We start from the raw sequence: 13,240 nt of genomic DNA, 5'->3' as shown, positions 1-13,240 counted from the left end.
CATGTGCATGATTTCTTCAAATCTGGACAAGAGAAAACAGCTCTTAGTGCTGTGAGCAATTTACAGTAAGATACAGTTATTGATGGTGAATGTGAAATGTGAAGATCTACATCATTCTGTATCTACATGGGCCCTGCACACCTGTTAGTGTTTGAATGATTGTGGGAGGGAGTGTGAAAAATACCATCTTCAATGATTCCCAGCAAAGAGGAGATTTTAGCTTTGACTCCAGGCGAATGTTAAGTAAAATTAGACATTGAATATGAAAGGAGAAAAAGCAGAATGGATAAACTGCAGGCTCAACAGCTCTAACCCTCACAATTTCTCCCTCTTTTTTCTCACTTCCCCCTTCTCTCCCTGCCTTCAGAACCCCTAACCCCCCTCCCCCTTTCCCGTCTCACCTCACCTCCCCCTCCCTGCTCTGGCTACAGACGGAGAGAGTTATGCAGTCCTTCCGTGAGCGCAGCGGTGGTTACCACAGCAACCAACCCTGCTACCAGCAGGAGCCCCATGAATTATCCCGCCTGGAGACCTACCGGCAACACCCACATCATCCCCACCCACAGCACCCACACCCAGGCCCCGGTCCACATCCAGGTCCGGGCCCAGGGCACACCAGGTCAGGCTATGAGGCTCATTCACTGGCAAACCCCACAAGCATGCCTCCAGCTGGAGGACCAGGAACTGGAGGAGGACCCAAGGACTGTTACAGCCAGCAAGCCTACGCTGGTTATCCAGGCAATGGTGGAGGGAATGGGAGCGGAAATGGGGGCACAGCATCCACACAGGCAAAGAAATCCTTCAGAGGAAGCAAAGTGCCCCCACCAAACCCCAATCAGCACCTGCAGGGCCCTGGGGGCTATGGTAACCATATGGCCCCTGGGAATTACTCAGCCCAGTATATGAGCGAGGGCCACCTACAGCAGAAGTGGGAGGACCCAGCCCAGTTAGCACAGTACGACCAAGAGATGGTGGGGCGTATCGAGGCTGGTGGTACCCCTGCACCTGGCTCCACCCAGTACATGGACCAGAACATGCTGGGCCACTCCCAGACCCAGTGTCACCAGCCTTCCACCCCTGCCTATACCAGCCCCCACCACCAGTCCCATCCTCCTAACCCTACCTCCTCCTCTCTCATGTACCCCCAGAGTCACCTGCACTACCCCCAGCACTCACCTTCTCCTTCACCATACATGGAAAAGTGCAGCCCTATGCCCCACTGTTATAAAGGTTACAACATGCCTCCAAATTCCAGTATGGCAGACAAATGAGCAGCCACAGCAATCTGAAGCAGGGGGGTTACAGGTCGAGCCAGAACAGTTACGGCTACCAGCAGCCTCCCTCCAGAGGTTACGAGCAGCAGGCTCCTTTACAGGCAATGGCCAACCCCCAGGAGCCCCACCCTAAATACCAACACTACAGCCAACCCCAACAAAACTATTGTCTCTCAGAGCTGTCTGTCAGATCACCAGAACAGTATTATCAGACTTGTAGCCCCTCCTCAGGCCACTCCCCTGCACGCTCTGTAGGGCGTTCACCCTCATACAGCTCTACACCTTCACCACTAATGACCAATCCAGAGTCCTTCCAGTATGGCCAACCTCCCATGACCCCTGGGGCAGCCTCCTCCTCTTCATCCTCTTCAGCTGGTATGCAGGAGCAAGCCAGCACCAACACAATGTTGATGCCCCCACGCTCACACGCCTCACCCAATGTGCCCCATGCAGCCCCACACAGCTACACCTCTACACCGCAGGTCCCCACCATGAAAGAGCGCTTCTCAGAGAAACTGCTGTCAAACCCCAGCTTGTGGAGCCTGAATGCCCTCACCTCTCAGGTAGAAAACATCTCTAATAATGTCCAGCAGCTGCTGCTTTCAGAGGCCCTGGTGGCCAACAAGAAAGCTGGTAAACGCAGCAGTGGAGGGAGTAACAGCAGTGCTGGAAGTGGAGCATCTTCCAAAAAGGGTGAGGAGTACAAAAGTCCTCCTTATCCAGATGGTGGTGGTGGTGTCGGAGGCCCCATGCAGGACCCTTACTCTACTCCACAGCACCAGCCAATGCCCATGGAACTTCATGAGGGAGGCTATTCTAGCAGTAGTGATGAACAGCTGGAGAGGGGCTACTACTTCTGTGGCCAAGGCCGAAGTCCAGCACAGGCCCCTACCAACACACAACTCAGCCTGGACACAGCCTCGTCATGCTCCATGACATCTCCAGATGATATGTCCACCAGATCTGGGGACTCAGGTCTGCACAACCTTACTCCTGATCCTACTAGATGTCAATCAGGGCAGGGAGGAGATGGCATGAGTACTCCAGTGAAGAGCATTGGTGACGAGAGGTCTCCTACAAGCATCACAGTCCCCAGTCCAATGAAACAAGAAAGGGACTCCCCTTCAGATATACAGCATATCAATGAGCCTGTGAAAGAGAACTTTGAAGAATCAGCCTGGACAGAGAAATCAGCTGACAAAGAGGAAGTGATGACAGAAAAAACTCCTGACTGTGACAGAGATTCAGACACAACTAAATCTACAGACAAGCTGGAGAAATGGACAGATAAAGAGAAACGCCCCTCTCTCTACAGCAAAGTAAACAAAGAGGTGACAGAAAAAAGTTATTGCTATGAGGAGTCAGTGTACCAAGGGGTCCAGAGCAAATATGACCCTGATGCAAGAGACTCAGTTGAACAGTCCCCAGCAGCTCTCTCTGACTCCAGCCACAAGGAACACTTTGGCCAAGAGGTGAAATCAGAGGCATTCAAATCTGAGTCTCCAACTGCTTCTGAGAGCTCAGTGAAAACATTGCCTTTCATTTCTAGGGGTGACCTTGAACAAGATCAATACTCCACAGAGAAAGAGGACAGCTCAGAGAACACATCTCCAACCCCGCAGGTTGAGGCCCTGGATGAGAGCAATTCAGATAAGAGAGAGAGCAGAGATGAGGAGGATGAAGATGAGGGGGAGGCCGATGAAGAAGAAGAAGAAGAAGAGGAGGAAGAGGAAGAAATACAGAAACAACAGCAACATACTCTTTCCCCTCCTCTGTCTGCAGAGGTTAGGGAGGAATTGGGGGAGGGGGAGAAAGGGAGCCAGTCATCGACTGAAGAGCACATTAATAATATAGACCGGCCAGAGAAGCCTCCTGGAGATCTCTGCAGCAGGACAGAGAGTCAGAGTACTGAGCTCCACACCGACAATGAGTTTGCAGGGGCGCCTGCCCATCCAAATGCAGCTGCAGCAACAGCAGCTGCAGATGCTTCTGCAAGGGAGTCAGCCATTGGTGACACTGCTCCTCAGCCCCAGTCTGCTATGCCAGTCTTCTCAGCTCTCAATGACAAGGCGACACCTCCAGCTCAGGCCAGAGATCATATTGATCACAGTGATGCTAAAGTGCTGGAGCCAGACTCTCCTCAGCTGCCAGGGAAGTCAATACTTCCCTCAGCCCCCTCCTGGGCAGACACTCCACCCTCCCCAAAAAAAGGTGATGAGGACATGGAGCCAGGCATCAGCTGCGCTAGTGCTGTGACCCCCTTGGCCAAGCCAGAGCCTGTGGCCCCATCTGCTCAGCCGAGGGCTTTTGGACGTAAGCATGCCAGGGGCAGAAGGAGAATCATGCATTCAGGTGTGGGAATCAGGCGACAGCTAAGTTTGGAGAGGGAGGGTGAGAAGGAAGAAGAAGGAGCCCCCTTACCAACACAGAAACCCTGCATGCCTCCAAGCAAAACTGTGCTATTTTCAGATCAAATGGACCTAGCTCATCAGGAATCTATTGTGAGCCAGACTCCAAAAATGGTAACTGACGGTTTTCGTTCAAGAATGTGCACGCGCTCATTCAATGCACCAGACATGCCACCAAAAGTTGAGCCTCATGTGAAGAGAAAACCAGGCCCAAAACCAGGTTCAAAGCCTGGGCCCAAACCAGGGCCAAAACCTGGACCAAAACCAGGGCCAAAACCAGGAGCAAAGCCAAGACCAAAACCAGGGCCTAAACCTGGGCTAAAGCCTGGACCAAAGCCTGGGCCAAAACCTGTACCTAAACCAGGTCCTAAACCAGGACCAAAACCTGTGCCAAATGAACCAGAGCTGCCACTGAAAATTGAGACTCCTGTGAAACGAAAACCAGGACCCAAACCAGGTTCAAAACCTGGACCAAAATCTGGGCCAAAACCTGGACCAAAACCAGCTCTAAAGTCAGGTCCAAAACCAGGACCTAAGCCTGGACCCAAGCCTGCAGATGTTTTGCCCCCCACCGACACTGCACTCATCAAAGCTCCAGTAGGTCGTCCAAAAGGCTCAGTTTCTAAAGCAAAGCTGGTACAACAAGAAGAAATCATTCAACCTTTGACAGGACTGCAAAGCAGGGGCAGGAAGAGCCTAAAAGCTACATTATCACAAGTAAACCAGGATGTAAAACCAGTAAACCAGGAGGAGAAACAAGCAAACCATGAGGTAAAGGCACCAGAGAAGGAAGGTAAGAACATGGTCTTGAGATCCAGAAAACCCTCGCAAGAAAAACTGTCAAAAGAAAAGGAAAAAATCATAGGCGAAGATATTCTACCACAGACGCTAGCAGAAATTAAAACCATTGATGTTTCTCCAAAAGTAGAAGAGCCTGTAACTGTGGAACAAACTCAAACTCCCATTCCTAATGCAGTCAAAAACACAGATGTTCCAGCAGACCCAGCTGCACCACTTGGCCCATCAGTCCTTACTGAACAATCTGAAGAAAAGACATCGTTTCCACTAAAAAGGAAACCTAGCCCAGAAATTTCCAGTGCACCTGTAAAGAAAAAGAGGGGTCCCAAGCCCAAAGCGAAACCTTTACCACCTCAACCCCAGCTGGAACAGCATGTCTCTACACCTAAAGAGAAGGCTATCCGTGGCCCCAGAAGAAAGCGAGGGCCACCCAAGAAAGCTTCTGTGGTCACTCCCCAAACCAAAGACACTGCTCCCAACATCAGTGAATCTGACATCACTAGTGATGTGCCTGTGGTGCCACCTCAGTGTCCCACTAAAACAAAGGTTCTCCCACCACGAAAAGGCAGAGGACAGAAATATGAGGCTATGGTGCAGAAAATTACATCTCCCAGCTCAAAGAAACACCTCCCAGTTCCCCAAATAGACAGCAGTCTAACTGATGACGTTACAACCAAGGCTTTGTCTCAACATGTCTTAAAAGAAGGTGAGACATCTCTGCTTGTAAATAGCACTGAGATGATAGAGGGAGAAGTGAAAGAGTCTAGACAAGAAGGAGTGAAACAACATGAAAGAGCACTAAGAAAAGAGGAGGTGACACAAGGAAGAGAAAAGCATGAGGCGAATCAAGTGGCGTCAACACCAGACAAGGTGAGACATGGGATGAAAGAAGTTGTAAATAAGGAGGAAAACATTAAACCAGAGATACAGCAGGATGGCAGGGCTAGCAAGGTTTGGAGCTCAGTGGAGGTCCCAGTGGAAGTCAGGGCTACAGGAGGGTGGACACAACAAGCTTCAGAAGGTGTATCTACTGCTGCCTCTAAGTCCTCCAGAACTAAAAGGAAGAGATGGGCTATGGTGGAGAGTACAGATGCCTCTGTAGTAGCATTGGAGGCAGGGAGTCTAATAGTTACAACACCTAGGCTAGCCAAGCAGAGGGCCATTAAAAACAACCATGAGATGCATCTGAAACAGAGGAGGAAGAAGAGAAAAGGCCAAGCACCTCTGGAGGAGACAGAGCCAGTTGAGGAGACAAATATTGAAACAGCAGAACAACAACAGGAGAGGGTAGAAGAGAAGGTATCCCCATCAGAGTCCACAGTACCTCTACCAATCAGCCCAGTTGAGATCACAGAAGCCCCCCAGGTTACCAGCACAGAACTCATCCAGAAACCTAGGAGAGGCAGAAAACCATCAGCAAACCCTTCCAAGAGGAAACGAGGCAAAGCCCCATCAGAGCAGATTCCTGGCATGCCAGTGAAAGTTCACAAAAAGCCTGGGCCAAAACCTGGGATGAAAGACGCCATGGAGGTTATTGAGGCAGTAGTAAGGGCTGCAGGATGCGAACAGGCTGAAAAAGAAGTAAAGGAACAGGAGGAAAGGGAAAGAGAGAATGAAGAAAAAGAGAAGACGTGTATTGTGGGTCCTGTTGTGACAATATCACAATCAGAAAAACAGACTGAGACAATTTCTGTGAAAAGAATCCGGCGCAGACCTGTACATCAAAATTCTAAACTGTCTTTCTGTCCTTACGTACGGATAAACAACTCCAGAGATTTTTCCTCTTGGTGCGCCATAGTCAACAAGCCTGAGGACGCAGTAATATTTCAGAGACGTAGAAAAAAGGGCATACTCAGAATGAGGAATCCTTTCACGGTTGCAAAGGTAGTACCACACACTGCTGCCATGCTACAGGGACCTTTGGTTAATAAAAATCTAATTGACAGGTGTCTTACATGCTCCTTATGTGGAAAGCCAGCAAACTACAGAGACTTAGGCGATTTGTGTGGACCCTACTACACAGAGGATGGTGTTCCACGGAAAATCTTGACGATCAGGCACACAGAATCCCTCAGGGAAGAGTCAGAGAAGAGCAATGACAGCAACTGTAGCAGCAGTGAAAAACCAGGCAACTGCTCAAAGAATGAGGGTGAGGGCAGCACAGAAAAGGAGGGCAACACAGAAGCATCCACTCAAGAGGGCAGTAGTAGCAGGCACCATCACTGGCGCTTCCGACGGGCGGAAAGAACAGAAAGAACGGGTCGGGAGGGTGGTTCCCGAAGATTAACTCTCCGAGAGAGATTCAGGAGGATGAAACAGCTCCAGGCCATCAGCACAGGGGCCTTGAGTGACCAGGAGGGCAATGACAGCGTGTTCCGAAGGCTACAAGTGGAGGCAGAGGCCAAGGAGCACTGGGCCCATGAAAACTGTGCCATCTGGACCAAGGGGGTAATTATGGTCGCTGGGAGGCTATACGGACTGAAGGAGGCTGCCAACAACTCAGCCCAAACGGTACGATAGCAATTAGTGAGTCTTGTACGATTTTGAAATGTGTGCATCCTTGTGGAAGTGGAACCTTGTGGAACAGAAATACTATGTCACTTTCAGAATCTGTTCTGGCGGCTTTGAGAAATTGTTGTTAACTTTTGACACTTTTTCCTCTTTTTCTCTCTATCCCTACATGCCTCTGTCGGTCATTTTGTTTGTTTCTTTATTGGTCTCGGTCCATATGTCTGTCTGTCTGACTAACCCCAGAGTTGCTACAAGTGCCAGATTGTGGGGGCGTCCCTCAGCTGCTGTTGGAGAGGCTGCTCTCATAAATACCACTATGTCTGCGCCAAAGAGATAGGTAAGAGACCACAGCAAGAGAGGAATAGAGCAAAAGGGGATGAAAAGGGAAGAAAAGCCAAGGAGAGGGAGGAGAAACGAGAAGGGCAATTGGGAACGGGAAATTGAACGTAGGTTGAGAGGGCATTAGGGAGGGGAACAAATACGATAGGTAGGAAAAAAAAGGAGAAAAATGGAAGCAGAGGGAAAAAAGAGATGGTTGGGAGAGTGGATGTGGGTAAAATGAGAGAAGGAAAATACATCAAGAAGTAACATTATTGAGTGCAAGAAGAGATGTCTGAGAGTGCTAGGGGAGAGCAAAAGAGGAAAAGAGGGAGGGGGCTTTGAATAAAGGGGATGATGAGAGGAAAGTGGGACCCTGGAGTGTGCAAGAGGGAGAGAGGGAAGAGTTAGAGGGAGGAGGGTGTGTATGTGTGTATTATTGACCACAACCCCTGTGGCTCCATCCATCCATTCTGCAGTCTGGGGACTCGATGTGCATGTGAGAGGGTTTGCATGCGTCTGTTTGTGTGCCTTCCTGCCTGAACACCTCCCTATGTGCGTCTTGCAACCATGTTGCTTATGCACGTTCCCTTCAATGCTTGCGAGCATGTGCATGTGTCCATGGTTTTTGTTGTCGATACAAGTGAGTGTCTGTGTGTCAGCACATGTGTTGTATGGCTTCCCCTTACATTACCTCATGCCAAGGAAGTACAGTGTGGGGATTAGAAGGCCTGCCACGTCTGCCGAGCCAGCACAGGGAGCAGAGCGAGGCCCTTTTTAATCCTGCTGAGTGCACCAGCCATATCTGACTGCCTGCCTGCATCGCAACTCATCCACTCAGTCTCTCTCTTTCCTCTGTTGCTCTCTCTCTCTCTCTCTCTCTCTCTCTTTCTCTCTCTCTCTCTCTCTTGCCCGACCGCTCTTTCTCCTCTTTCTCTCTCCACCTCTATCTTGCTCAATTTTCTTTTTAATCCAACCTCCTTGTCATTTATCTGGGTTTTTCGAGGGGGGGTTGTGGGGGTTGTTGCGTGTATCCGCCTCATTCTATGTGTTTCATTTGTTGTTATTGTCTATTATCTGCGATACTTATTCTCTCCTTTTCTTTACTTTCTCTCTCCCTGACTATAGGCTGCACATTCCACGAGGATGACTTTTCCATCAAATGTCCTAAACATGAGGTAAGAAAATGAAAACTTCAAAACAGTCCTTCATATTATTCATTATTATCCATCTTTTTAGCTGACTTTTACTGATCGGCACCAAAGTTTAAACAGTGAGTCATACACAGAATGACGTCTTAGCATTTCCCAGGGTAACAACTTAGATATCAGTGTTTCATATACATTTATGTAGAGTGGGTCTGCATAGGTTTTTGTTCCAATTACAACACTAATAGCCTCTGTGCTTCCAGAACCACTGTACATTTTGCCCCCCCCCCCAACAATCCCCCGGCTCCCCTCTCCTCTCTCTCTCTCTTCATCCCTCTCAGAACAGAATAGAAAATTGAATTCACACATTGCTGTCACAAGCAGCAGCACCGTGGCTGGATAGATGATACAGTGCAGAACAGAAAACACTATTGTCGGCTCCTGTAAAACACAGAAAGGATCAAAGACGAAAACCCGAGGGTTCGGAGTGGTGTTCACTGTACACTGGCATCAAGTACCCCATCTACTCTCATGCCAGTATTATAGCCCATAAAGGCCAGGATCTCATCTTGGATTGACCCATCTTTTGTTAATATGTACTCAATGACCTTGGCAAGCTAAACCCACATCAACCACCACTAGCTGTGTAAACACTTAGTTATGGGCCCTTTGTGTATTACTGTCACTCAGCACCCACCGTTATGACCATAGACCACTGTAATTACAACAGGCCACCGTTTTTGTGTTAACATGAACAGGCCAGTCCACAGTAAGCTTACCTGTAATGCAGACGCCATCTGGTGGCGCCGTGTTCACACTGCAGCACAGAGGAGGAAGGTCAAATGCAGAGGAGGGTGGGGGTGGGGGGTGGGGGTAGCGAGGGAGAGATGCTGACATTCAGCAGGGAGCAGCGGTGCATTGAGGCAGCAGTGGTAGTAGCCTCCCTTCCTCCCTCCCCTCTCCGCATCTCTCGCCCTCCCTCTCTCCCTCTTCCTTTCCTGCTCTCCTCTGTGCAGACTGACAGGGATGAAAAGCTGGCTGCTGATCAAAAACACCCCACCCACCATCCCTGCCTGCTATCCTCCCCACATGCTCTCTCCACCCTTTTCTCTCTCTTACTCTCTCCCTCTTCCTCTTGTTATTTTCTCTTTCCTCCTCCTTTTTCTCCCCGTTCCCTGTATTTTGCTCCTGCGCTCCCCTGCTGTTCCAGCTCCATTCGTCTCTCACTCTGTTCACCTCTCATCTCCTGTGAGCTCCCTTTTCCATTTTCAGTCGTCATCCCTTCCTCCCTCGTTCTCTCTCATCTCCTCTGTTCCCCTCTCCCCGTCTCTCTTCACCTCAACTCCCACGTCTAAGGAGCAGAAATAGAGTGTGAGAAACAGAGAGAAAAGGAGAGCAAGACAGAGAGATTGTTGTTAGCAGGCTTAGGCAGAGCTGTCATCAGCTGAGGGATCTGAAGGTCTGTGTGTGTGGGTCTGTGCTGTGCCAATTTACGCTGAGCAGCCTAATCAAAGGAAAGAGAAGACACACACGTACGCACACACACACACATACACACACAAGCACGCAACCACCCCACCCATGGGTCCCCCCTCAGAAATTCTCCCTCTGCCTGTGTTCACTTGTTTTCAGGGCTGGAGCACACATATCGATGAAATTGCAAACACATGCTGCCTTCAGCTGTGGATTCTCTGGTGCTAAGGGACACACACCAAGTGCGTCCACACAGGTTCATTAACAGGTTACCTGTAAGCTCACACACATACACGCAGTGAGCGGGAGAGAGAGACAGGCGGAGAGGCAGGGAGAAGAAAAACAGACTATTTTGTGCTGCGGCTGAGTGGGAACAAAAGACGAATGGGGGCAGTTACATCAGAGAGCGACAGAATGAAAGAGAAAGATAGAGAGAGAGAAAGAGAGAGAAAAGAAGGGCAACAAGAGAGACAGGCAGCAGAGGGAGAGACACTCAGTGATGGAGAAGCAGAGAGAAAACAAGTGAGACTGAAGGTGTAAAAGAATGAGTTACTCCAGGGAGGTAAACAGAAAGGGAACGAGCGAGGGAGGGGTACTTCAAAGAGGGAGAGAAAGAAAGAAATAGAGAGATTGAAAGAGAAAGAGAGAGAGATAAAAAGACAGAGAGCAACGCTGCTGGTCTGAGTCCAGGGCATAAGGATGAGCAACTGGCAGTTCAGAGAAAAAGACGAAGTGAACGAGAGATACTGAGGGGCTGCAGAGGAGGATAAGGGGAAAGAAAGGGCTCCACCTCCACCACCACCACCACCATCACCACACCAGCGCAATTAGTAGGCATTCCTGCTGTGTCTTTCACAGTGGAGCTGGTTCACTGGCCAGCTTCATCCATCTCCCCACTCCTGCACACTGCAACCAGCTCGCTTCGCTTTCATGTCTGCGCTCTGCAGATCTGCACGGAAACGTACAGTCTCACACAAAGATGCACAGACAGCACATACAGTACACATGAGCTGAGAGGGGGCACAGCTGGACAGGAGGTGCCTCCACCTGCAGTACCTGGATACGGATGGATATGTAGTCCAGATTTTGGGTTGAAACATATACCAACAGAACATACGGGCTGATAAAATTACTGGGAATTCTATGTACAAGCATGCTGTGAGTTCAAAGCCAATGCAGCAGTCGCAGAGAAAACGTCCGTCTCAACTCATACCTTTCCTTCCTCCCTGTGTGTTTATGATTTGTATTTATGTCAGTTTCTTTACCCTTCCTCTACAGGACCTGTAAGATATTCCAGTGTACCACCTCCACCACCACCACCACCACCACCACCATCTCTCAGCCAGGCAAGCACCACCTATCCACCAATCCAGCAAAAGGAAAATGCCGTCCTAACAGCCACCTATACTTAATAAAAAAAAAACACGGTGATGACTGATGATGGACAGGCACATCGGCCAGTGGGGCTGGGGGGAGGGTAAAAGGCTGCGCTGAGGTGGAGCTGGGAGCAATACAACCCACGGAGAACAGCTCCGCAGAGAATAGCTGCTCCCTGAACCCGGCCTGGAAATGTGTTTTCTCAACTGAGCTCCTTACTGGAAGGCAGAAGGCCACGGCACTGTTTAACTGGAGGACAGACTGCGCTCTAGAGACTGTGTGCCTGTGGGCCTAGTGCACAGGGGGCTGTTTGAAATGCAGAGTGAGGAATGTGTATGTGTGCGTGTGCGTGTGAGTGTGTGTGTGTGTGTGTGTGTGTGTGTTCTGCCCCTCGGATAGGTTGCTATCATATTCAGACACCTGGCGGACACTGATTGGACAGGAGCAGCCCTTTGGCCAACTTGTCTGTGGGCCAAGAGGCGTGTATCCGTATGAGCGTGCGTGTGTCCGTGTGTGAGTGTGATAATCATAAAACTGTCATCCTACAGCCACATCATCAGTGTGTTTGTGCATATGTGTCTGTGTGAGTGAAGAAGTGCATCTCCAAATTCAAGATGTCATGCATCAAAAAAAGCAGCAGCCAACCACTGGATGTACTATCTCAATGTGTGCGTTTGTGTTTAAAACAAAATGAGAGACAAAATGAAACAAAAAAGGAAACTGTACATGATGATGTGCTTTACAGGTTCTAAATATTCTGATATTGAAGAGTTAAGAAAAAAATGGACGCAGTATTTTAATATAATGCTCTTATCTTCGGAGATGTATTTTGATGTGCATTATGACTATACGACATCATTGCGTCACCCTTGGTATATGTCAGGCTTTGTGTTATTCAGAGATTAAAAAAGAAATATGAAAAAAAGAAGAAAAAAAAAAAAAACAAAACAAAGAAAACTCTGTTTAAGAGTCCATTCAACTGTGTGCACATTCGATATGTACAGTAGACGCCGCCATCATCACTCGACAGGTTGCAGATCAGGGCTCCAACCGGGAGTCAGGTCATCTCACTTCATATCTATGTACAGTTCAGAAGTATTACTGTTAAACATTGCCATGATGTATAATTACTTCACCGACCACAGCCGTGCAGAAAGATATACATTCAATTCAGATTTCATAACACACCTGTCTGTGTATCTCAAATGTAGCCTCTATCACGCTGCCATGCTATGTAACAACGCCCTGTACAGGGTGTCAGTTAAAGTACTGGTCATATCAAAAGGAGACATATTTAAGTATTAGAGCATAAAAGAAAGTGCAAAAACACCACACCAAACTTTCTCTTTTATGAAACTCATTATTTAATGGTGTATATAAGTATTTGATGCTGTTTAAATGTAAGATGTGATGTACTAATATAATTGTGTATAGTATTTCCTAGAGATGTTTATTTTCTATAAAATGGAATATGTTATTGCTTATAAAATGTTATTAAAAGAATCCATTGATGAAAAAAAATGACGACCTTTTTTGGGAATGTCACTTAAGTTGGAGCATGCCGTTTTATTGATTTTCATGTCTATTTGTTTGGAATCGATGACACAGCATCACTTTGTTTGAAATGTTTTTTGTAACGCCAATGTTAAATATACCAGCACCTTTCAATGCTGCTATGACCAATGCCTGCTCTTTTTGTCTTTACTGATTGTGCACTGACATACACACACTTTGGACTTAGTGTTTGATTTCTGCTGCTGTACACAGTGGGACCAACAATATGTCACTCAGGTATGGACCAATTAAAAGCAGGCTCAATAGAAGAGTAATAAAAATTATCTTTTCCATTATCATATCATAAAGCTATTAAGAAATTTTATCACTAGTCAAAATTCAAAGCTTACAATCTGAAATGTACAAATATGTTAATCAT

At 48.1% G+C, this 13,240-nt stretch overlaps 1 protein-coding gene across 1 annotated transcript in view; it reads left to right on the top strand.

Annotated features, from left to right (window-relative positions):
* The window catches only part of rai1 (retinoic acid induced 1), a 50,479-nt gene extending 41,980 nt beyond the window's left edge, over nt 1-8,499 (top strand). The window contains 4 exon segments of the mRNA XM_087178522.1: nt 368-1,248; nt 1,251-6,991; nt 7,235-7,328; nt 8,438-8,499. Of these exon segments, the coding sequence (XP_087034648.1) occupies nt 444-1,248; nt 1,251-6,991; nt 7,235-7,328; nt 8,438-8,499 (6,702 nt within the window). The 5' untranslated portion in view covers nt 368-443.
* The last annotated feature ends 4,741 nt before the right edge of the window (nt 8,500-13,240 follow it).

The sequence above is a fragment of the Seriola lalandi genome, unplaced genomic scaffold (assembly GCF_002814215.2).
Source record: "Seriola lalandi dorsalis isolate HSWRI2012SDOR001 ecotype SW California unplaced genomic scaffold, Sedor1 jcf7180002054690, whole genome shotgun sequence".
Taxonomy (NCBI): Eukaryota; Metazoa; Chordata; class Actinopteri; order Carangiformes; family Carangidae; genus Seriola; species Seriola lalandi.
The sequence above is the reverse complement of the archived record's forward strand: the minus strand, read 5'-3'. Positions and strand labels throughout refer to the sequence as shown.